The sequence below is a fragment of the Tursiops truncatus genome, chromosome 6 (assembly GCF_011762595.2).
Source record: "Tursiops truncatus isolate mTurTru1 chromosome 6, mTurTru1.mat.Y, whole genome shotgun sequence".
Taxonomy (NCBI): Eukaryota; Metazoa; Chordata; class Mammalia; order Artiodactyla; family Delphinidae; genus Tursiops; species Tursiops truncatus.
The window spans coordinates 35,553,654-35,576,284 of NC_047039.1; the positions used below are offsets into that span (position 1 = coordinate 35,553,654).

General features: G+C 40.7%; 1 protein-coding gene across 11 annotated transcripts in view; it reads right to left on the reverse strand.

Moving 5' to 3' along the window:
* Window positions 1-22,631, reverse strand: part of NFX1 (nuclear transcription factor, X-box binding 1) — a 105,506-nt gene that overhangs the window by 77,808 nt on the left and 5,067 nt on the right. For all 11 annotated transcript variants that reach the window (XR_012332235.1, XR_012332233.1, XR_012332231.1 and 8 more), the window contains 2 exons: window positions 6,302-6,460; window positions 5,071-5,148 (listed from right to left, as the gene is read on the reverse strand). Coding sequence is in view for 6 of the 11 variants with exons in the window: in XM_073805651.1 (XP_073661752.1) it covers window positions 5,071-5,148; window positions 6,302-6,460 (237 nt within the window). In the remaining 5 variants the exon portion in view is untranslated. The remainder of the gene's footprint in view (window positions 1-5,070; window positions 5,149-6,301; window positions 6,461-22,631) is intronic.

A 22,631-nucleotide genomic window follows, 5' to 3' on the forward strand; every position in this document is an offset into this window, starting at 1 on the left:
GGATTGCTGGGTCATATGGTAGTTCTATTTGTAGTTTTTTAAGCAACCTCCATACTGTTCTCCATAGTGGCTGTATCAATTTACATTCCCACCAACAGTGCAAGAGGGTACCCTTTTCTCCACACCCTCTCCAGCATTTTTTGTTTGTAGATTTTTTGATGACGGCCATTCTGACTGGTGTGAGATGATATCTCATTGTAGCTTTGATTTGCATTTCTCTAATGATTAATGATGTTGAGCATTCTTTCATGTGTTTGTTGGCAATCTGTATATCTTCTTTGGAGAAATGTCTATTTAGGTCTTCTGCCCATTTTTGGATTGGGTTGTTTTTTTGATATTGAGCTGCATGAGCGCTTGTAAATTTTGGAGATCAATCCTTTGTCAGTTGCTTCATTTGCAAATATTTTCTCCCATTCTGAGGGTTGTCTTTTTGTCTTGTTTATGGTTTCCTTTGCTGTGCAAAAGCTTTGAAGTTTCATTAGGTCCCATCTGTTTATTTTTGTTTTTTCCATTTCTCTAGGAGGTGGGTCAAAAAGGATCTTGCTGTGATTTATGTCATAGAGTGTTCTGCCTATGTTTTCCTCTAAGAGTTTGGTAGTGTCTGGCCTTATATTTAGGTCTTTAATCCATTTTGAGTTTATTTTTGTGTATGGTGTTAGGGAGTGTTCTAATTTCATACTTTTACATGTACCTTTCCAGTTTTCCCAGCACCACTTATTGAAGGCTGTCTTTTCTCCACTGTATATTCTTTCCTCTTTTATCAAAGATAAGGTGACCATATGTGCATGGGTTTATCTCTGGGCTTTCTATCCTGTTCCATTGATCTATCTTTCTGTTTTTGTGCCAGTACCATACTGTTTTGATTACTCTAGCTTTGTAGTATAGTCTGAAGTCAGGGAGCCTGATTCCTCCAGCTCTGTTTTTCTTTCTCAAAATTGCTTTGGCTATTCAGGGTCTTTTGTGTTTCCATACAAATTGTGAAATTTTTTGTTCTAGTTCTGTGAAAAATACCAGTGGTAGTTTGATAGGGATTGCATTGAATCTGTAGATTGCTTTGGGTAGTAGAGTCATTTTCACAATGTTGATTCTTCCAATCCAAGAACGTGGTATATCTCTCCATCTATTTGCATCATCTTTAATTTCTTTCATCAGTGTCTTAAAATTTTCTGCATACAGGTCTTTGGTCTCCTTAGGTATGTTTATTCCTAGATATTTTGCTCTTTTTGTTGCAATGGTAAATGGGAGTGTTTTCTTAATTTCACTTTTTCATCATTAGTGTATAGGAATGCTAGAGATTTCTGTGCATTAATTTTGTATCCTGCTACTTTACCAAATTCATTGATTAGCTCTAGCAGTTTTCTGGTAGCATCTTTAGGATTCTCTATGTATAATATCATGTCATCTGCAAACAGTGACAGCTTTACTTCTTTCTTGATTTGGATTCCTTTTATTTCCTTTTCTTCTCTGATTGCTGTGGCTAAAACTTCCAAAACTATGTTGAATAAGAGTGGCGAGAGTGGGCAACCTTGTCTTGTTCCTGATCTTAGTGAAAATGGTTTCAGTTTTTCACCATTGAGGATGATGTTGGCTGTGGGTTTGCCATATATGGCCTTTCTTATGTTGAGGAAAGTTCCCTCCAGGGTTATAATTTTATAATCAATGTCACTCCACAAATTTTAGTAAGCCTATTCCATGAACTTAGTGCAGGGGCAGGATGAGTAAAACTGAGGCGCGGGACTGCTCCTTGCCCTTGAGCTATTCATCCTCACTTGGGCAATTTACACCCTAAATGAAGCCTGTTCCCAGTCCTTGGTCTCTGCTGTTCTCTCCTGTCTGTCTCTTTCAGAAATCTTATTCATGCTGTGCGGTTCAATACATCTAAAGGCCGATGAGTCCCAAATCTACATTTTCTGCATTGCCCTGAATCCTCAGTTTCAGTCCTACATGTCCAACCGTCTGCTGAACATCTGTGCTTGGGGTTTCACAGTCACTTCAAATTGCCTATGTATCTACAGTCAAAGTTAGCATCTTCCCTCTTAGATTCCACCCTCTCCAGGGTTCCCTATCTGTGTGACACCATCACTGTCAGAGTCACACAAACTCAAAAACTAGAGGCATCCTCCTTTTTCTTTCTCTATTCTATTTAGTCACCAAATCTTGTCAATTTTCCTACATAGTGTATCTCACAACTCACCTCCCCCTCTACTCCTGCTGTTCCTCTCTACTGGCCAGAACCTCATCTCTAGACTATTAGAATAGCTCCCCTGCCTCTGTGCTTTCTTGCTCCAATGCGGTGCCCAGGTTTTCTCCTACCATCTCTCAGTGGCCCAACCTCTTTTCCCTGACTCTCAATGATGTTTTTTTCCCTTCATCTGCCAGAGTTCTGCATTAGACTCCTTCTCACCCATTACCCTTTCACCTACTAGAATCTCATCTATTGCTCTCACCTGTGACTATCTTCCCTAATTCCTGATCTTTCTTCAAACATTCCTAACTCCTTGGAGAACATCTTCCACTGGATGTCTTGCTCCTCCAACTCAACACTTCAACTCCAACTCCAACTGAACTCATTGTCCCCACCAAACCTGGTTCACTTGCCCTGCCCTTTTCTGTTCTTGGTATCACCATTTCCAAAAGCATGAAACTTTGGAGTCACATTTGGGTTCCTTCCTTTCCCACTGCTGTTAATTCATGATTACCTTTGAAATCTTATATCCCTTCCTTTCTGTCCCACTCTAAAACCCATTGCAGACTTTTACTATTCTTCATCTGGGTTACTCTAAGTCCCCAAACTGTTTAGGTCCCAGAATACTCTACTCACTGCCACCAGACTAATCTTCATAAAGAATCAGGGAATTCCCTGGCAGTCCAGTGGTTAGGATTCTGCATTTCCATTGGAGGGGGCCCAGGTTTGATCTCTGGTTGGGGAACTAAGATCCCACATGCCTTGGCACGGCAAAAAAAAAAAAAAAAAAAAAAACCACACTAATGCCCTCAGTGGCTTCCCAGCACCTGACAAATGAAGTCCCAATATCTAGGCCTGGCATGAAGAAGTCAGCCCTACCTTTCCAGTCATCTCGAACTCCTCCATCTTCATAGACCCTGGGCTCCATAACTGGATGACTTCCTCTTCTCCCAGCAGATCCTAAGACTTCTTGGTGTTAAACCTAGTTTTCAAGCCTGGTTCAATTCTACCTCCTTCAGGAAAGCTCTTAATCCTCCAGCCAGAAGTCAAACTCACCCCAAAGATCTCCCACAGACTTTGTAGTAGAACAGCAAGTTAATTGTGTCTTAAATTTTAGACTGTAAGCTCTGGGAAGTCAGTAAAGAGTCTCATTCTTCTCTGTTTCTTCATGGTATCTGTTACATTAATAAGCTCACAATAAGTATATTAAACCAATGGTCTCCTTTTTTTTACTCAGCTGCATTGCGTGGCTTGCAGAATGTGGGATCTTAGTTCCCCAACCAGGGATTGAACCCAGGCCCTTGGCAGTGAAAGCACAGAGTCGTAACCACTGGACTGCCAGGGAATTCCCGACCAATGGTCTCCTTGAAGAGCAGAGTGGGGCAAAGTTCTCAGGTAAAATCAGGCCATTATTTGCCTTCCCACACCATTCCACCTCACTCAAATCATCGTGACCTTCATCCCCACATTCTTCTGCCTTCTTAGGGTCTCATATCCAATTTGTCAGTGAAGGCTTTAACAAGATTTTAAATTTCATTATGATGCTTCATGTTAAAAAATCCTTTAAAAATAAGGTAATTAAGCCTGGGTATTGGTCTTATTTGTCCAATTTTCAATTGATCTCTTGCTTCCAGTTTCATGCTGCCTTTCCAGTAGTACATTCAAGAATATTCATTCCTTCAGCTAATACTAATTCAGTATCTATTAAGGGTCAGATTTTGGCAAAAGAACATACAGGACCAACAGATTCTGGATAAGAGTGGCCAAAGTGGGAGAGGAGATAAGGAAGGGGAAGCTTCCTTTGGAAGCAGACAGTTGGGGTCAGATCTTGAATGACACAGTGGATGAGATTTAAAGAAAAGAAGGGGAAGAACACTGTAGATAGCTGAGTTCACAAAGAGATTGAGTCTAGAAGTGTTGATGGTCAGTGACTGACTCTTGGTGAAAGCTGGCAGTTAAGTAACAGGAAAGGAGAAATATGAGCAAATTAGAAAAATAAGGAGAACAGGTAGAAGAGAAACAGAAAGAGCTAGTCATTTCAAGAAGTGAATGGTCAAAAGCATTAAGGGCTGCTGTGTGGACAAAAAGGTTAAGAATTTATAAATCAGCCCTGGATTTGGTCAGGAAAGGGTCATTGATGATTTCTGAATAAGTTTCAGTGAGGTAATGAGGACAGAGATAAAAATGCAATGGTTCAAGGAGGGAGATAAATGGTTAAGAAATAAAATCTGAAAAATCGACAGCCAGATGGTAAAGGTTACCCATTAAAAGACAGGCAGGAAAGAGGGGAAAAAAAAAAAAAAAAAAAGACACGCAGGAAATAGGTTAGCAACAGATGAGCATGTGGATCATGAAAAGCTTTTTTCCTAACACATGGAAGAACTGACCTATGCAAAACCAGGAAGAAGTATTCCATAAAGAGGGAGGGCACAAGGATAGTTTGCAATGCTGGTTTACAGAAAATCTCTCTTTATTATAAAGAACAATGACTGATTTCTTGGATTAAAATAAAGTACACTTCACCATTACTCTTTACTCATGTTGCTCAAATCCAGAATTTCAAAGCTGTTACCATTAGAGATGAGAAGAAGCCCATGTCTGTATCCACCTCTGCCATCTGGTCAGCTCTGATCTAAACTAAGATCAAGGAGACCTGGTGGGCATGATGAGAAGGCTCACCTCCAGAACAGTCTGCCAAGAACACAAAGGCCTGTGACTCTAGCTGTGTGACAGACCACATGCATGTGATGTCTTACAAACTCCTGTAGCTCTGAAGTCTTATTAGTGACTTCTAAAACATGCCCAGCACACTGCCTCTCCAGGGCTGGGAACTGAGGTACAATAAGCAAAGTGAAAGAAACTCCAGTGTATGCAAAAAAACTCACCACAGAAACAAGTATAGTTATTAGGAACATGTGCAGAAACATTCTGACATGCAGGGCACCTCCAACCACTCTGGCCATCTGTCAAGAAAAATGAGAGGAAATCAAAATAATTTCCTTACAAAAGCACATGTAATTTAAGAATTTTTAAATCTATGGAAAGCCATAATATTGAAGCAGCAGTAGTAATTTCCATGTTAAGGATATCAGACATTTAAGAAACAAATTCACAATACTGAATTCTTTGCTTAAATATTGCATTTAGGCTTATAATTATAAGGACCTCATATCGTGAATACAGTGGGTATCCATTTCATTCCATTTTTAAAAATTGAGATATAATTAACGTATAACATTGTGTAAGTTTAAGGTACACAACATGTTGATTTGATACATTTATATATTACAATATGATTATTACCACAGTCTTAGTTAACACCTCTATCACTTCATAAAATTAACATTTCATTTTGTGGGACAGTGTTCTATTATTTTTAATATCAAAGTAAGCATCTGAATCTTGGTTTGAAAAAAAAAAGTAGGATACTTGAGTACATGCAGGAAAACTCAAATGTCTTAAATTAGAAGAGCCAAAGTTCAGAAAGCATATTTTTAGTAACATTTGCATTATCCCTAAATACTAGTATACTTTGGGAAAAGCCCACAAAATACTATGGAGAAGATCTGTTAAAGGCAAAGCAACTTCCAAATCCTAAGGGTAAATTAAACATTGTTTTCTATAAATTTTCTAAAGCAAACTATACAAGAAATGTTTTCTAATGAATAAGCTACAAGGATGTATAGTACAACACAGGGAATATAGCTAATATTTTATAATAACTATAAATAGAATATAACCTTTAAAAATGGTGAATCACTATGTTGTACACCCGAAACTGACATAATATTGTACATCAACTATACCCCAATTAAAAAAAAATCGTTCTTTATAGATGCTACTTGGATAAAAGCTACCATTTTCAGTAAAAGTGACTGATTTTGTTGTACCCTAAGTATATTTTAATTTGTTATGCTTAGCTGGTTTAAGATTTATAGCTTAAACCAAATATGTGATCAGGGCAACATATGTGATCAAAATATGTGATCAGGGCAACATACTCTCCCCACAGATAAAACACTTAAGAGGAATTAAGTAGTATTTTTAAAGCTAAGTTTAAAACCTGAACATATCTAATGAGTAAGAATAACTATTCAGAAGAGAGAAATGACTGACCTGCTTGAGACGCTGGAGACCTTGCCCATTTCTTTATGCAGTTCAAATGAAACACATGGTAACAGCTCTGACAACTCCACACTGGGGCTGTGACACGAACCAATTCACAGCACACCATGCACTCATATTTTTCTGTGGTTAGCTGTTCAATTAAAGAACCTGTTTAAAAAACAAAACAGATAAACTGAAACACAGAAAATCATTCCGTAGTCAACCAAGGATCAGCAAGGCATTTGAGAGGAGAATTCAAATGTAGACATTTTAAGGGATGTCTGATTCTGAGCAAGGTGACTCTTCAGAGTTTGAGACCAGGAAGGGGCAGGAATATGCTGAGGTAGAGGACTTAGGAAGCAGACATTCAGGTAGGGATTCCCACAATTGAGGAAACATTCCCAAGAAACTGCCCAGGATTCTAGCAGAATATAGCCAAACGCCCCTTGTAACACACGGCTTAAGCATTCACAGGAGAAACATGCTGTAGCACCTTGCCTTGCCCTCTCAATCTGGAAGGCTCTGCATCTACCACATTCATGGATTCAGGTTAGGGAAGGGCTCGTGAAGCTACAGTGGTCAGGTGCAAGAAACCTAAGCCTAGACACGTTCCAACAACCCATGGTGGTGAGATGGTTCTAGTAGATGCCCTGAAAGTCTTTGGTTGTTCACTCAAGAAAGACAGGCTTGATGCCTACCACAAGCCCCATGGTAGGATTACTAGACTGAGGGACACACAGTCTCTGGCTCCAGAAGCTCAGCATCTATGAGAGAGACCAGCGTATAACATCCTAAGAATCCTCCCAGATTTACTCTTCAATACCTTCACCCACTTCCAGACTTTTCCTTCAAATACGATCTCAGCAAAATCTTTCTAAATCCCAAGTGTACCCAGACCTGAGAGTATGTGTGTGTGTATGTTTTTTTTGAGTCCATATTTTTAGCATTTATTTCACAATACTATTTTGTTTGTTATAAGGTCCAAGTAAGTTATAAGAATAAAACAACTAACCTTAAATACACCATGCCAAGTGTTGTGCTAAAGCACTTTACACATATTTAATTCTCTTAACAAGGATATAATAGAGATACCATTCTATAGATGAAGAAACTGAGGCTCAAAGTAGTTAAAGCACTTACCTAAGATCATATAACCAGAAATTTAAAAATCAAAATTCAAACTCATCGCCATCTGACTCAAAAGCTCACATTTTAGTCATTCCATAATATTAGCTCCCTAAGATTACTTTCTGTTTGTCCAGTTCAAAGTCAAAAGAAATACACAACATCAAGACTGTAAGCTCTGGAAGGCAGGACCAGAGGCTCGTCTGCCTTGCTCACTGTAGTATATCCAATGCCTAGCATATACCAAACGTTCAGTAATATTTATTGAATGAATGGATGAAAGAATAAACGAGTATCATCTAGTCTGCTCCATAACCTCTCTCCTTTGAAAGTTTTAGGCTTTAGTAGTTTCTGGGATAGCTCTTTCCCTCTGGAGAAAGCCTGGAATAAAGATACTGCAAGTGACTGATTAAAAGGAAATTACCTGCTTTAGATACAGATGAACACATCATAAAATTGAATTCTATCATAAAAGCCGAAGAATCAGACTTAGATTCTCTTTTAAAAGTAGGGATACCCGGGCTTCCGTGGTGGCGCAGTGGTTGAGAGTCCACCTGCCAATGCAGGGGACACGGGTTCGTGCCCTGGTCCGGGAAGATCCCACATGCCGCGGAGTGGCTGGGCCCGTGAGCCATGGCCACTGAGCCTGCGCGTCTGGAGCCTGTGCTCCGCAACGGGAGAGGCCACAACAGTGAGAGGCCCGCGTACCGCAAAAAAAAAAAAAAAAAAAAGTAGGGATACCCTACCCTGCATAGGTTAACATTTCTGAATAACAGAGTCAATTGTATTTCCTACCAGTTACCATGCTACATGTGGAAGATTCTGGAGCAGTAAGTTAGGTGAGAGCTCATTAGAGAGTGAGATTAAGTCTGAGCCATCTATATGTGAGGCTGATTGGGGCAGAGGAATAGTCTGTGAGAATTATACTTGTGGTGAATTTTATAGAAAATGCCTATTGACCATTCCAGAATAGAACTGAGTTAGAATTAAGAACACAGAAAGTGAAGTAGTACGGAACCCACCTGAGAACACCATAATTTTTACCCTGAGGACTGTCTTTTTATTTTACTGTTTCTCTTATTCATTAGTTTATTGCTTGTTAATGAAGAACTATTGTGATGTTTCTAAGTCCAGTCATGGTGAAATTTGACCACTAGGATGCACGTACATTTAGTTATGTGGTGACAGCTGTCAACTTTGAATAGCCTACAAATTACTGCCTTTCCAAAGCTGTCAACTTTGAATAGCTGACAAATCGCAGCCTTTCCAAAGGCTGTCTCTTTCATCCCATGTTCAGTATGTCGGCAAACCCTGCTGGCTCTACCTTCAAAATATTTCCAGAATCCAACCTCTGCTGCTAACACTCTGGTCTAAGCCACTATCCACTCACCTGGATTATTACAATGGCCTCCTAACTAGTCTCCCTACTTCAGTCTATTCTCACCACAGCAGCCAGAGGGAGCCCGTCAAAATGCAAATTATTAATAGATGATACACTCCTCTGCTCAGAATTTGCCAATGGTTCCTACATCACATGCCTGTAAAAGCCAAAGTCCTTACAATGGCCTTCATTGGCCCCCGGTCCTCATCTGTGATTCCTCTTTCCCTAGGCCACCACTCTGAGACGACATTGCCTCCTTCCCAGCCCTAAACTGGAAGGCAGATTCCTGCGGGAAGGTCTTTACAACTTGCTATTCCCTCTGCCTAGAATACTGTCCCCCAGACATTTGCACAGCTCAGTCCCTCACCCGCTTCAGGTGTTTACTCAAAATGTGGTCTTCTCGGGTTCCCTGGTGGTACAGTGGTTGACAGTCTGCCTGCCAATGCAGGGGACACGGGCTTGAGCCCTGGTCTGGGAGGATCCCACATGCCGCGAAGCAACTAGGCCCGTGAGCCACAACTACTGAGCCTGCGCGTCTGGAGCCTGTGCTCCGCAACAAGACAGGCCGCGACGGTGAGAGGCCAATGCACTGCGAAGAAGAGTGGCCCCTGCTCGCCACAACTGGAGAAAGCCCTCGCACAGAGACAAAGACCCAACACAGCCAAAACTAAATTAATTAATTAATTAATTTTTTAAAAATGTGGTCTTCTCAATGAGGCAGTCTCTGGCCACACTTTAAAAACTGGAACCCACCCCTCCCCCCAAAAAAACAAAAAAACTGTAACCCACTCCCTAAGCATTCCCTATCTCCCTTATCTTTCTTCACACCACTTAAGTCTATCATATATTTTACCTTGTTTATTTCCTAACTCTACACATAGAAGGTACTCAATAATACCTGTTGTATGAATGAATGAAAATAATAAATAATAGTAAAAGGTTCTAGAAACATACTAGCAAGAGAAACAGTATAATTCTTTCACCAACATTTCAGTTTTATCTAAGCGTGTAACATACGTAAAACATGGTACTATTCTGGAATAGCTCTCTGCTAGTGAACTATCACATTTCAGGTGCAAGACTCTTGTCCATGCTGGATGCAGCCCTATCCTGACCACTGGCTCTTCTTCAATCCTAGGCCCTCTCCCACTAGGGCTTCTCCATCATTCCCCAGTCATGACTGTATATTCTCTATACTTTTACTTTGATAGTATGTCAGTAAAGAGGGTGACAACCCACTTAAAAAACCAGAAGAACAGAGACCTGTCTGGAGAATGCACTACAAACTTTTCAGATACACCAATAAATAACTGTCTTAAAAAAAAACAAAACAAAACCTAAAACAATCCTGATTTGAAAAATCCAAGTGTAGGGCTTCCCTGGTGGCGCAGTGGTTGAGAGTCCGCCTGCCAATGCAGGGGACATGGGTTCGTGCCCTGGTCCGGGAAGATCCCACATGCCGCGGAGCGGCTGGGTCCGTGAGCCATGGCCGCTGGGCCTGTGCGTCCGGAGCCTGTGGTCCGCAACGGGAGAGGCCACAACAGTGAGAGGCCCGCGTACCGCAAAAAAATAAAAGAAAAATCCAAGTGTAAAAAGACATTTTTGAGGCAAACAGGGAAATTCAATTGTGGACCAGGTATTAGATGATTTCAAGGAATTATCGTTAATTTTGTTAAGCACAATAACGGCACTATGATTATGTAAGAAAACGGCCATATTTTTTAAATAGATGTAACCTAAAAGTATATGAAGGTGAAATAGCCTGATATCTGGAATTTACTTTAAAATATATCAGCAAAAAAAAAGGGGGGGAGATAGAGATTGTTTAAATATTAATGCATATCTATTTATGGCATATTATATATTAATTTAAAATAAGGTTTACAAAGATTTCTTAATGAGTGGAAAAATATAACACTATAATAAGCAATAAAAGAATAAAGATTATTTTTATTATATGATTTCAACTATGTAAAACTGAGCATTGAAAAATTCTTTAAGGAAACAGACTAAAAGGTTAAAGCTGATTATATCTGGATGGTGGGAATAAAGGTAAATTAACCTATCAACTTTAGTAAGCTGCCTTATTTAAGGTAAGGCAGCTGTTTTTAAAAAGCTAATACAACGTAAGCATGATCAACGTGTTCAAGACGGTCTTGCTGAGTCTGAAGCATATGTCAGACATCACATTTATTTATGTGAGTCTAAGGCCTATGGCAGAGCTTAGGGGCTGGATGTAAAGGTTTAGAAATCAGTACAGCCCAGAGGTAGTGGTTTGAAAGTACAGAACTGGTTGTAATCTCCCAATGAAGCCTTATCAAGTAAGAAGAGAGGGCTGAGATAAAGCCCTAGGTAACACCAACATTTAGGAAAGAGGTGGAGGAAGAGAATAGTGAAGGACATAAACAGGAACAGTCAAGGAGAACAAGAAGGACCAGAAGTGTGTGGTAACAAAGGAGTCAAGGAAGTTACATTTCAGAAAAGACCCCTTTGTGTCCAACTCAAAGGGAAGTCCAGGATAACAGTAAGGACTGAGTCATTCGTGACCTTACCAGTAGCTCTGAGTCAAGTGGTGATGATGCCAGAGGACTGAGACATGAAATCAGATTAGGGAAAAGGACACAGAGTGGAGGATGACTCTTTTTTTTTTTTTTTTTTTTTTTTTTTGCGGTACACGGGCCTCTCACTGTTGTGGCCTCTCCCGTTGCAGAGCACAGGCTCCGGACCGGACGCACAGGCTCAGCGGCCATGGCTCACGGGCCATGGCTCATGGGCTCATGTGGGATCTTCCCGGACCATGGCACAAACCCGTGTCCCCTGCATCGGCAGGCAGCCTCTCAACCACTGCGCCACCAGGGAAGCCCCAGAGTGGATGACTCTTGATTAGACTGAATGGAAGGAAAGCAACACTACTGGGAGGTCCCGTATGGGGCAAGTTTTTCTTTTAGAGGGCAGGACAGACTCAGGAAGAGCTTCAGGTTGAGAACTTGGAGTAGTAGATGTGGAAAGGTTGATGAAAGGAAATAAAAGAGATCTCAGAATGAAAGAAAAGGAGTAACAGGCACAGATGTCTCTGAGTTTGCTTAGAGAGAGCAAAAAGTTGAGAAAATTATGCCCTTTCTCAGTGATGACCTCCCCTTTCTCAGTGAAGTAGGAGGCAAGGAGGTCTATTGGGGTTGAGAGATCAATGTTAGGAAGGTATGAATAAGTGTGGAAAAGGTTTGGAATAGTCTTAGATGAAAATGGGAGGGACAGCTGCCCAAGGTCATATAAAGGGAAAACGGCAGTGCTGAAAGCCAGCTAAGCTGGAGACCACTATTCAAAAATATTTACTGGGAACTGACCATGTACCAGACACTCTTTAGACACTAAGGGTATACAGTGAACAAAACAGACAAAAATCTTCTGCCCTTATGAAGTTTACTATCTTGTGGTGGAAGGTAGTCAATCAACAAATAAATAATGAAAATAAGTAGTATCATCAAATAGTAATAAGTGCTATGGAAAAAAATAAGCCAGGAAAAGAGGTTAGCGAGGGTCGGCAGTGGGGGAAGTATTATAGTTTTAAACAGGGTGATCAGGAAGGCTTTCCTCAGAGGGCGAGTGAATTTGCAGCAGTGCCAAATCTATACTGTTATACGATTTCCTGAAATGGCATTCTGTTATCCAGATAGGGTAGAAAAGCTAGACTGCAGCATCCACCCAGGGCTGGGATCCTGCCAAATGTCTTGGCAGAAGGATAATACTTCAAATGACTTACAGTAAGGCCTAGCCTGAAGAGGGGATGAAGAAGGATGGAGACTGAACTGATAGTGGGTGGAAGAGACTGGGAGAGCCAAAAGGATAGGAGGTTACGGTCAGAAAGCAGAACACAGGACTTTAGAATTTCAGAGACGGGGCATCCCCAGGGTCATTTCCTTGGTAGTGGGTGTGGAGGTGGAACGGATATGAAGGTCACTGCAGGTGACAAGATCAAAGAACCTGAGGATGACATAACCCACGTGATCATTGAAGTCACACAGAACAACAGCAGGATTTATGGTAAATCAGTAGTTCTCAAACTTGAATGTGCATGAGAACCACCTGGAGGCTTGTTAAAAGAAGAGACTGCTGGGCCCCACACCCAGAATTTCTGTTTACTAACTCTGAGGTGAGGCCCAAGAATGTGCATTTCTAACAAGTTCCCAGGTATTGCTGACAGCTGCTGATCTGGGACTATACCTTGAGAATCACTGGGGTAGAAAAAAGATACAGGCTAGATGCATTAATAACTGAGGCTGGGGCTGGGAGATGTGGAGGCTAACAGATGACAAAGATAAGGAGACATGGAAGGGGATGGAGAGAAAAGGTCATGCAGCATTAGCTTCAAAAAAGCAGGGATTCTGATACAAAGGTAGAAGAATAATAGCTTAGAAATGACACTGGGGAAGGAGTGTGCTCTTCCCGTCTTCCAGAAACTAAGGTAAGTGGGATAAGGGAAAACAGCAGGCTCTGAGGCTGTAAGGAAGTGGTGACCCGACAGAAGGCCATAGGTCAATTAAGAGCAGGAGCAGAGCCAAAACAAATAAAGGATATAGGGGGTTTTGTTACTGCAGAATGAGGGATCCAGGCAGTCTGGGAGGACTGGGCAGTGCTAGGTTCTCTCAGTTCAGAGTGAGAGTAAGCAAAGCCCACTCTCAAACAGCCACGGACACTTATATTTATTTGGGGTAAGCCTCTCTTTCCATTCCAATCAAGCTTTCATCTCCACTACTCCACTAAAACTGCTCTTAGCAAGACCAGTAACCTTGAGGAAACTTGCTCAAGCTTCTTAGATAGCCTTATCCACGAGAGGACAGAAAGCAGAAACTAGAAGAACTACAATCCTGCAGCCTGTGGAACAAAAACCACATTCACAGATAGACAAGATAAAAAGGCAGAGGGCTATGTACCAGATGAAGAAACAAGATAAAACCCCAGAAAAACAACTAAATGAAGTGGAGATAGGCAACCTTCCAGAAAAAGAATTCAGAATAGTGAAGATGATAGTGAAGATGATCCAGGACCTTGGAAAAAGAATGGAGGCAAATTTCAAGAAATGTTTAACAAAGACCTAGAAGAATTAAAAAACAAACAAACAGAGATGAACAATACAATAAATGAAATGAAAAATACACTAGAAGGAATCAACAGCAGAATAACTGAGGCAGAAGAACGGAAAAGTGACCTGGAAGACAGAATGGTGGAATTCACTGCTGCGGAACAGAATAAAGAAAAAAGAATGAAAAGAAATGAAGACAGCCTAAGAGACCTTTGGGACAACATTAAATGCAACAACATTCACATTATAGGGATCCCAGAAGGAGAAAACAGACAGAAAGGACCCAAGAAAATATTGGAAGAGATTATAGTCAAAAACTTCCCTAACATGGGAAAGGAGAGAACCACTCAAGTCCAAGAAGCGCAGAGAGTCCCACACAGGTTAACCCAAGGAGAAACACGCCGAGATGCTAGTAATCAAATTGGCAAAAATTAAAGACAAAGAAAAATTATTGAAAGCAGCAAGGGAAAAATGACAAATAACATACAAGGGAACTCCAATAAGGTTAACAGCTGATTTCTCAGCAGAAACTCTACAAGCCAGAAGGGAGTGGCACGACATATTTAAAGTGATGAAAGGGAAGAACCTACAACCAACATTACTCTACCCAGCAAGGACCTCATTCACATTCGATGGAGAAATCAAAAGCTTTACAGACAAGCAAAAGCTAAGAGAATTCAGCACCACCAAACCAGCTCTACAACAAATGCTAAAGGAACATCTTTAAGTGGGAAACACAAGAGAAGAAAAGGACCTACAAAAACAAACCCAAAACAATTAAGAAAATGGTAATAGGAACATACATATCGATAATTACCTTAAACATGAATGGATTAAATGCTCCAACCAAAAGACACAGGCTCGCTGAATAGATACAAAAGCAAGACCTATATATATGCTGTCTACAAGAGACCCACTTCAGACCTAGGGACACATACAGACTGAAAGTAAGGGGATGGAAAATGATATTCCATGCAAATGGAAATCAAAAGAAAGCTGGAGTAGCAAAACTCATATCAGATAAAGTAGACTTTAAAACAAAGAATGTTACAAGAGACAAGGAAGGACACTACATAATGATCAAAAAATCAATCCAAGAAGAAGACATAACAATTATAAATATATATGCAGCCAACACAGGAGCACCTCAATACATAAGGCAACTGCTAACAGCTATAAAAGAAGAATTGACAGTAACACTATAATAGTGGGGAACTTTAACACCTCATTTACACCAATGGACAGATCATCCAAACAGAAAACAAATAAGGAAACACAAGCTTTAAATGACACAATAGACCAGATAGATTTAATTGATATTTATAGGACATTCCATCTGAGAACAGCAGATTACACTTTCTTCTCAAGTGCGCATGGAACATTCTCCAAGATAGATCACATCTTGGGTCACAAATCAAGCCTCAGTAAATTTAAGGAAATTGAAATCATATCAAGCATCTTTTCTAACCACAACACTAGGAGATTAGAAATGAATTACAGGGAAAAAAACATAAAAAACATAAACACATGGAGGCTAAACAATACATTACTAAATAACCAAGAGATCACCGAAGACATCAGAGGAAACCAAAAAATACCTAGAGACAAATGAAAATGAAAACACGACTATCCAAAACCTATGGGATGCAGCAAATGCAGTTCTAAGAGGAAAGTTTATTGCAATACAATCCTACCTCAAGAAACAAGAAAAATTTCAAATAAATATCTTACCCTTACACCTAAAGGAACTAGAGAAAAAAGAACAAACAAAACCCAAAATTAGCAGAAGGAAAGAAATCATAAAGATCAGAGCAGAAATAAATGAAACAGAAACAAAGAAAACAATAGCAAAGATCAATAAAACTAAAAGCTGGTTTTTTGAGAAGATAAACAAAATTGATAAACCATTAGCCAGACTCATCAAGAAAAAGAGGGAGAGGACTCAAATAAAAATTAGAAATGAAAAAGCATAAGTTAAAACAGACACCACAGAAATACAAAGCATTATAAGAGACTACTACAAGCAACCCCATGCCAATAAAACGGACAACCTGGAAGAAATGGACAAATGCTTAGAATGGTATAACCCTCTAAGACTGAACCAGGAAGAAACAGAAAATATGAACAGACCAATCACAAGTACTGAAATTGAAACTGTGATTAAAAATCTTCCAACAAACAAAAGTCCATGACCAGATGGCTTCACAGGCGAATTCTATCAAACATTTAGAGAAGAGCTAACACCCATCCTTCTCAAAGTCTTCCAAAAAATTGCAGAGGAAGGAACACTCCCAAACTCGTTATGGGAGGTCCCCATCACCCTGATACCAAAACCAGACAAAGATACTACAAAAAAAGAAAATTACAGACCAATATCACTGATAAATATAGATGCAAAAATCCTCAACAAAATACTAGCAAACAGAATCCAACAACACATTAAAATGCTCATACACCATGATCAAGTGGGATTTATCCCAGGGATGCAAGGATTCTTCAATATATGCAAATCAATCAATGTGATACACCATATTAACAAACTGAAAAATAAAAACCATATGATCATCTCAATAGATGCAGAAAAAGCTTTTGACAAAATTCAACACCGATTTATGATAAAAACTCTCCAGAAAGTGGGCACAGAGGGAAACTACCTCAACATAATAAAGGCCATATACGACAAACCCACAGCAAACATCATTCTCAATGGTGACAAACTGAAAGCATTTCCTCTAAGATCAGGAACAAGACAAGGATGTCCACTCTCACCACTATTAGTCAACATAGTTTTGGAAGTCCTAGCCATGGCAATCAGAGAAGAAGAAGAAATAAAAGGAATACAAGTTGGAAAGAAGTAAAACTGTCACTGTTTGCAGATAACTTGATACTATACATAGAGAATCCTGAAGATGCCACCAGAAAACTACTAGAGCTAATCAATGAATTTGGTAAAGTAGCAGAATACAAAATTAATGCACAGAAATCTCTTGCATTCCTATACACTAATGATGAAAAATCTGAAAAAGAAATTAAAGAAACACTCCCATTTACCATTGCAACAAAAAGAATAAAATCCTAGGAATAAACCTACCTAGGGAGAAAAAAGCCCTGTATGCAGAAAACTATAAGACACTAATGAAAGAAATTAAAGATGATACAAACAGATGGAGAGCTATACCATGTTCTTGAATTGGAAGAATTAATATTGTGAAAATGACTCTACTACCCAAAGCAATCTACAGATTCAATGCAATCCCTATCAAATTACCAATGGCATTTTTTACAGAAGTAGAACAAAAAAATCTTAAAATTTGTATGGAGACACAAAAGACCCCAAATAGCCAAAGCAGTCTTGAGGAAAAAAAACCGAGCGGAAGGAATCAGACTCCCTGACTTCAGACTATACTACAAAGCTACAGTAATCAAAACAATATGGTACTGGCACAAAAACAGAAATAAAGATCAATGGAACAGGATAGAAAGCCCAGAGATAAACCCATGCACCTATGGTCAACTAATCTATGACAAAGGAGACAAGGATATACAATGGAGAAAAGACAGCTTCTTCAATAAGTGGTGCTGGGAAAATTGGACAGCTACATGTAAAAGAATGAAATTAGAACACTCCCTAACACCATACACAAAAATAAACTCAAATGGATTAGAAACTTAAATGTAAGACCAGATACTATAAAACTCTTAAAGGAAAACATAGGAAGAACACTCTTTGACATAAATCACCGCAAGACCTTTTTTGCCCACCTCCTAGAGTAATGGAAATAAAAACAAAGATAAACAAACGGGACCTAATGAAACTTAAAAGCTTTTGCAAAGTAAAGGAAACTACAAACAATACAAAAAGACAACTCTCAGAATGGGAGAAAATATTTGCAAACGAATCAACAGACAAAGGATTAATCTCCAAAATATATAAACAGCTCATGCAGCTCAATATTAAAAAAAAAAAATCCAATCCAAAAAATGGGCAGAAGACCTAAATAGACATTTCTCCAAAGAAGACATACAGATGGCGAAAAAGCACATGAAAAGCTGCTCAACATCACTAATTATTAGAGAAATGCAAGTCAAAAGTACAATGAGGTATCGCCTTACACCAGTCAGAATGGGCATCATCAGAAAATCTATGAAGAACAAATGCTGGAGAGGGTGTGGAGAAAAGGGAACCCTCTTGCACTGTTGGTGGGAATGTAAATTGATACAGCCACTATGGGGAACAGCATGGAGGTTCCTTAAAAAACTAAAAATAGAATTACCATATGACCCAGCAATCCCACTACTGGACATATACCCAGAGAAAACCGTAATTCAAAAAGACACATGCACCCCAATGTTCATTGCAGCACTATTTACAGTAGCCAGGTCATGGAAGCAACCTAAATGCCCACTGACAGATGAATGGATAAAGAAGATGTGGTACATATATACAATGGAATATTACTCAGCCATAAAAAGGAATGAAATTGGGTCATTTGTAGAGACGTGGATCAATCTAGAGACTGTTGTACAGAGTGAAATAAGTCAGAAAGAGAAAAACAAATATCATATATTAACGCATATATGTGGAACCTAGAAAAATGGTACAGATGAACCGGTTTGCAGAACAGAAATTGAAACACAGACGTAGGGAACAAACGTATGGACACCAAGCGGAGAAAGAGGCGGGGCGGGGGGGCGGTGGTGGTGCGATGAATTGGGAGATTGGAATTGACATATATACACTAATATGTATAAAATAGATAACTAATAAGAACCTGCTGTATAAAAAAATAAATAAAATAAAATTCAAAAAAAAAAAAAGACCAGTAACCTTCACATTGCCAAATCCAATAGTCAATGTGCAGTTATCCTGCTGTACTGATCAACAGCATTTAGCACAATTATCACTGCCTCCTCCTTGAATTTCTTTACTTGGTGTTTAGCACGTTTCACATCCTAGTTCAGTTTACTCTTTCTCCGTTTCCTTTACTGGATGCTCATTTTCCAGCCAAGCCTAGGTAGGCTCCATCCTCACTCTTTTTTTGTCTAACTACACTCACACCTTAGGTGACCTCCTCTAGTCCATTAAACACCATCTCTACACTGACAATGCCCAAATTTAAATCTCCAGTCCAGATCTCTTCTGTGATTTTATATCCAACTCTCTATTTAACATATCCATATGGCAGTCTAGTAGACAACTCAAATCTAATAAATTTAACCAAATTCTTTATCTTTCCTGAACAAGGAGACAAAGCAAAACATACGCAAAAACACGTTTTCCAACAAGGAAAGGCTAAGAAGTTGTCACAGATTGGAGGAGAATAAGGACACATGCTGATTAAATGCAATGTGATATCCTGGATTGCACCCTGGAGCAGGAAAAGGGTATTAGTGGGAAAACTGGTGAAATCCAACTAAAGTCCGGGGGAATTCCCTGGCGGTCCAGTGGTTAGGACTCTGTGCTTTCACTGCCAAGGGCACGAGTTCAATCCCTGGTCAAAAAACTAAGCTCCCACAAGCCTCGCTGGAAGCCTCGCGGCGTAGCCAAAAAAAAAGTCTGAAGTTCAGTCAATACCATGGTACCAGTGTTAATTTCTTAGTTTTGACAAAGATGTTAACATTACAGGGAGCTGGGTGAAGAGTGTATGGGAATTCTCTGTTCTATCTTTGCAAACTTTCTATAAATCTAAAATTATTCCTAAGTGAAAAGTTTAAAACACGAACACTGCTTTCCCCTCCCATGCGCTACCACTGCACTGTGCAGCAATTCTCGCCTTCCACATTGCTCAGGCACAACACCCTGGCTGCGTCCTGGACTCCTCTCATGCTCCCGCATCCAACATCCAGTCTATCTGTAAATTCTGTCAGCTTTACCTCCCAAATACACCCAGAGTCTAACCAATTCTTACCTCTTCCACCACTGATACCTTCATCCAAGTCTCCATCAAGTACCTGAATTACCACAACAGCCTCCTAACTCATTCCGTTGCTTCCTTAGGGCCCATTCCTCACACAGCTGACTGAGTGATCATTTTAGAATGCTTGTAAGATCATGCCATCCCGTCTCCAAAAACCTCCCAGCTACTTCTCACGTTCCTACTCAGAACCAAATCTAAGAGCCTCATATGACCCAGTCCCTGTGATTTCTCTGACCTCCCCTACTGCCCACCTCTTCATTGCTCACAATGGCCCCCCCCCCACCCCAATCTACACTTGCTTCTCTCTCTGCCTGAAATGCCCTTCTCCAGAGAGCCACGTGGTGCACTTCTGCACTTCCTTCTGGTCTATGTTCAAATGTCTCCGTATCAAAGAGACCAACCTATGTAAACTGGCGCCCCTGTTACTCTGTCCTCTTAACCTGCTTTATGGGACCTCCCTGGTGGCACAGTGGTTAAGAATCCGCCTGCCAATGCAGGGGACACAGGTCCGAGCCCTGGTCCGGGAAGATCCCACAGGCCGTGGAGCAACTAAGCCCCCGTGCACCACAACTACTGAGCCTGCGCTCTAGAGCTCACGAGCCACAACTACTGAGCCCGTGTGCCACAACTACTGAAGCCCACGCACCTAGAGTCCGCTCTCCACAAGAGAAGCCACTGCAATGAGAAGCCTGCACACTGCAACGAAGAGTAGCCCCCACTCGCCACAACTAGAGAAAGTCCACACGCAGCAATGAAGACCCAATGCAGCCAAAAATAAATTTTTTAAAAACCCTGCTTAAAAACACAAACAAGGGCTTCCCTGGTGGTGCAGTGGTTGAGAGTCCGCCTGCCAATGCAGGGGACACGGGTTCGTGCCCCGGTCTGGGAAGATCCCACATGCCGCGGAGCGGCTGGGCCCGTGAGCCGTGGCTGCTGAGCCTGCGCGTCCGGAGCCTGTGCTCCGCAACGGGAGAGGCCACAACAGTGAGAGGCCCGCGTACCACAAAAAAAAAAAAAAAAAAACCCAACCCTGCTTTATATTTTAGCTCTTATCACCTGACATATTAAATATTTAAGTGCTTTCTACCTGTCTTCCCTACCAGAATGTAAATCTCGTTAGTGCTGTATTCCCAGTACCTAGAACAGTGCTTGGCACACAGCATCTACTCAATAAATATGAATAAAGAGGTCTCAAGAAAATGCTGGGATGTGAATCCAGAGAGATTTGTTAGGCAGAACTCTAAGGTGGCCTCCAAGATTCCCAGCTCCTGGTGTGCATGCCCTGGATAATCTCCCCTCAAGTATGGGTAGACCTGATCTAATCAAGTGAGCCCTTTTAAAAGAGTCTAGTGATCAGAGACAGAAGTCAGAGAGATGTAAAGAATCTGTAGCAAATTCTTTCCTGTAGGCTCTGAAGAAGCAAACTACCATGCTGTGAAGGGGGCCATGTGGTAAGGAATTGCGGGTGGCCCCTCGGAGCTGAGAGTGATCCCCAGCCAGCAAGAAAATGGGGACCTCGATCCTACACCCATTAGGAGCTAAATCCTATCAACAACCAGTGAGCATCAAGAAGGACCCCACACATCAGATAAGACTGCATCCCTGGCCAAATTTCAGTCCTGTGAGACCCTGAGTAGAAAGCTCTGTTAACCCGTACCCAGACTCCTGACCCACAGAAACCATGACATGGTAAAGTTGTGTTATCTTAAGCCACTACATTTGTGGTAATTTGTTATGAAGCAATAGGAAACTATCAACCAGCCTTGAGGATTCAAGAACAACTCTGGTATAACATTGCCTTTGTTCACACACAAGTCAAGATCCCAAGAAGGACTGCCTGGTGAAGCAAATGAGAACTAGAACTATAGGCCTGTGTAAAAACAGGCCCGGGCAGGTGGTGGCTCCCTGTGTTAGGCTGTATGTCACATTAAACTGGAGGGAGACCGGAATGGTGAAGGTCCATGAGAAAAAGCTGGTGGAATGAAGCTATTTAGCCTGGATAAAATATATACTCAGGGTAAAATGAGAAGTGTCTTCAAATACTGCAAAGAGCTGATGTGTAATGAGTGGGAAGGAAGCTGTGAGGAGAGAGACTAGCTGCTGTGTAGTTCCAGAGGACAGAATTTGAACTAGGAGATAGGAAATATTTACAGGAAAGAAGTTTTCAGTTTAATGTAAGAAAGAACTTTCTAACAGTCAGAGCTGAGTACCTACTGTGTTCTAAGAGCTGTGCTAGGCAATAGAGATATAAAACTGAAAGGAAAAATATGGTCTCTGCTTTCAAGGACCATATAAACTAGTGGAGGGCACTGACACATAAACAAATGATGGTTTCCAGTGGTAAGTGCTATAAAGAAGCATATATATGTAAGGGAAGGACATATCACAGGGCTGGAAAAGATTAATGCTATCTGTGGAGGTGACAAAAGGTTTTCTGGACATGTGACTAAACTATAGCTTTTGAAATATGAGTAAGAATTCACCAGTGAGCTGAGTAGTAGACAGTGTAGACAGAAGGAGCCACATATGCAACAGCATGGAAAGATGACAGTATAGAGTCCAGGGAGTAAAATGTGGTGGGGACTGAGGCAGCAGAAGATGAGGCTGTTGGGTAAGGCAGAAGGCAGAATCTGTAGGTGACAAGAAAAAGTGAACAGAATTAAGCAGGGGAGTGACGCAGGTCAATACGTGTTTTAGAAAGATCACTTTCTGATGCTGACGTAAGAGGTGAACTCAAAGAGAAAAACTGGAGATGGCAAGATTAGTTAGGAACTGTTGCAGATAAGCAGACAAGAGGTGATGCAGGCTGGAACCAGGAGAGGCAGTGGAGATGTT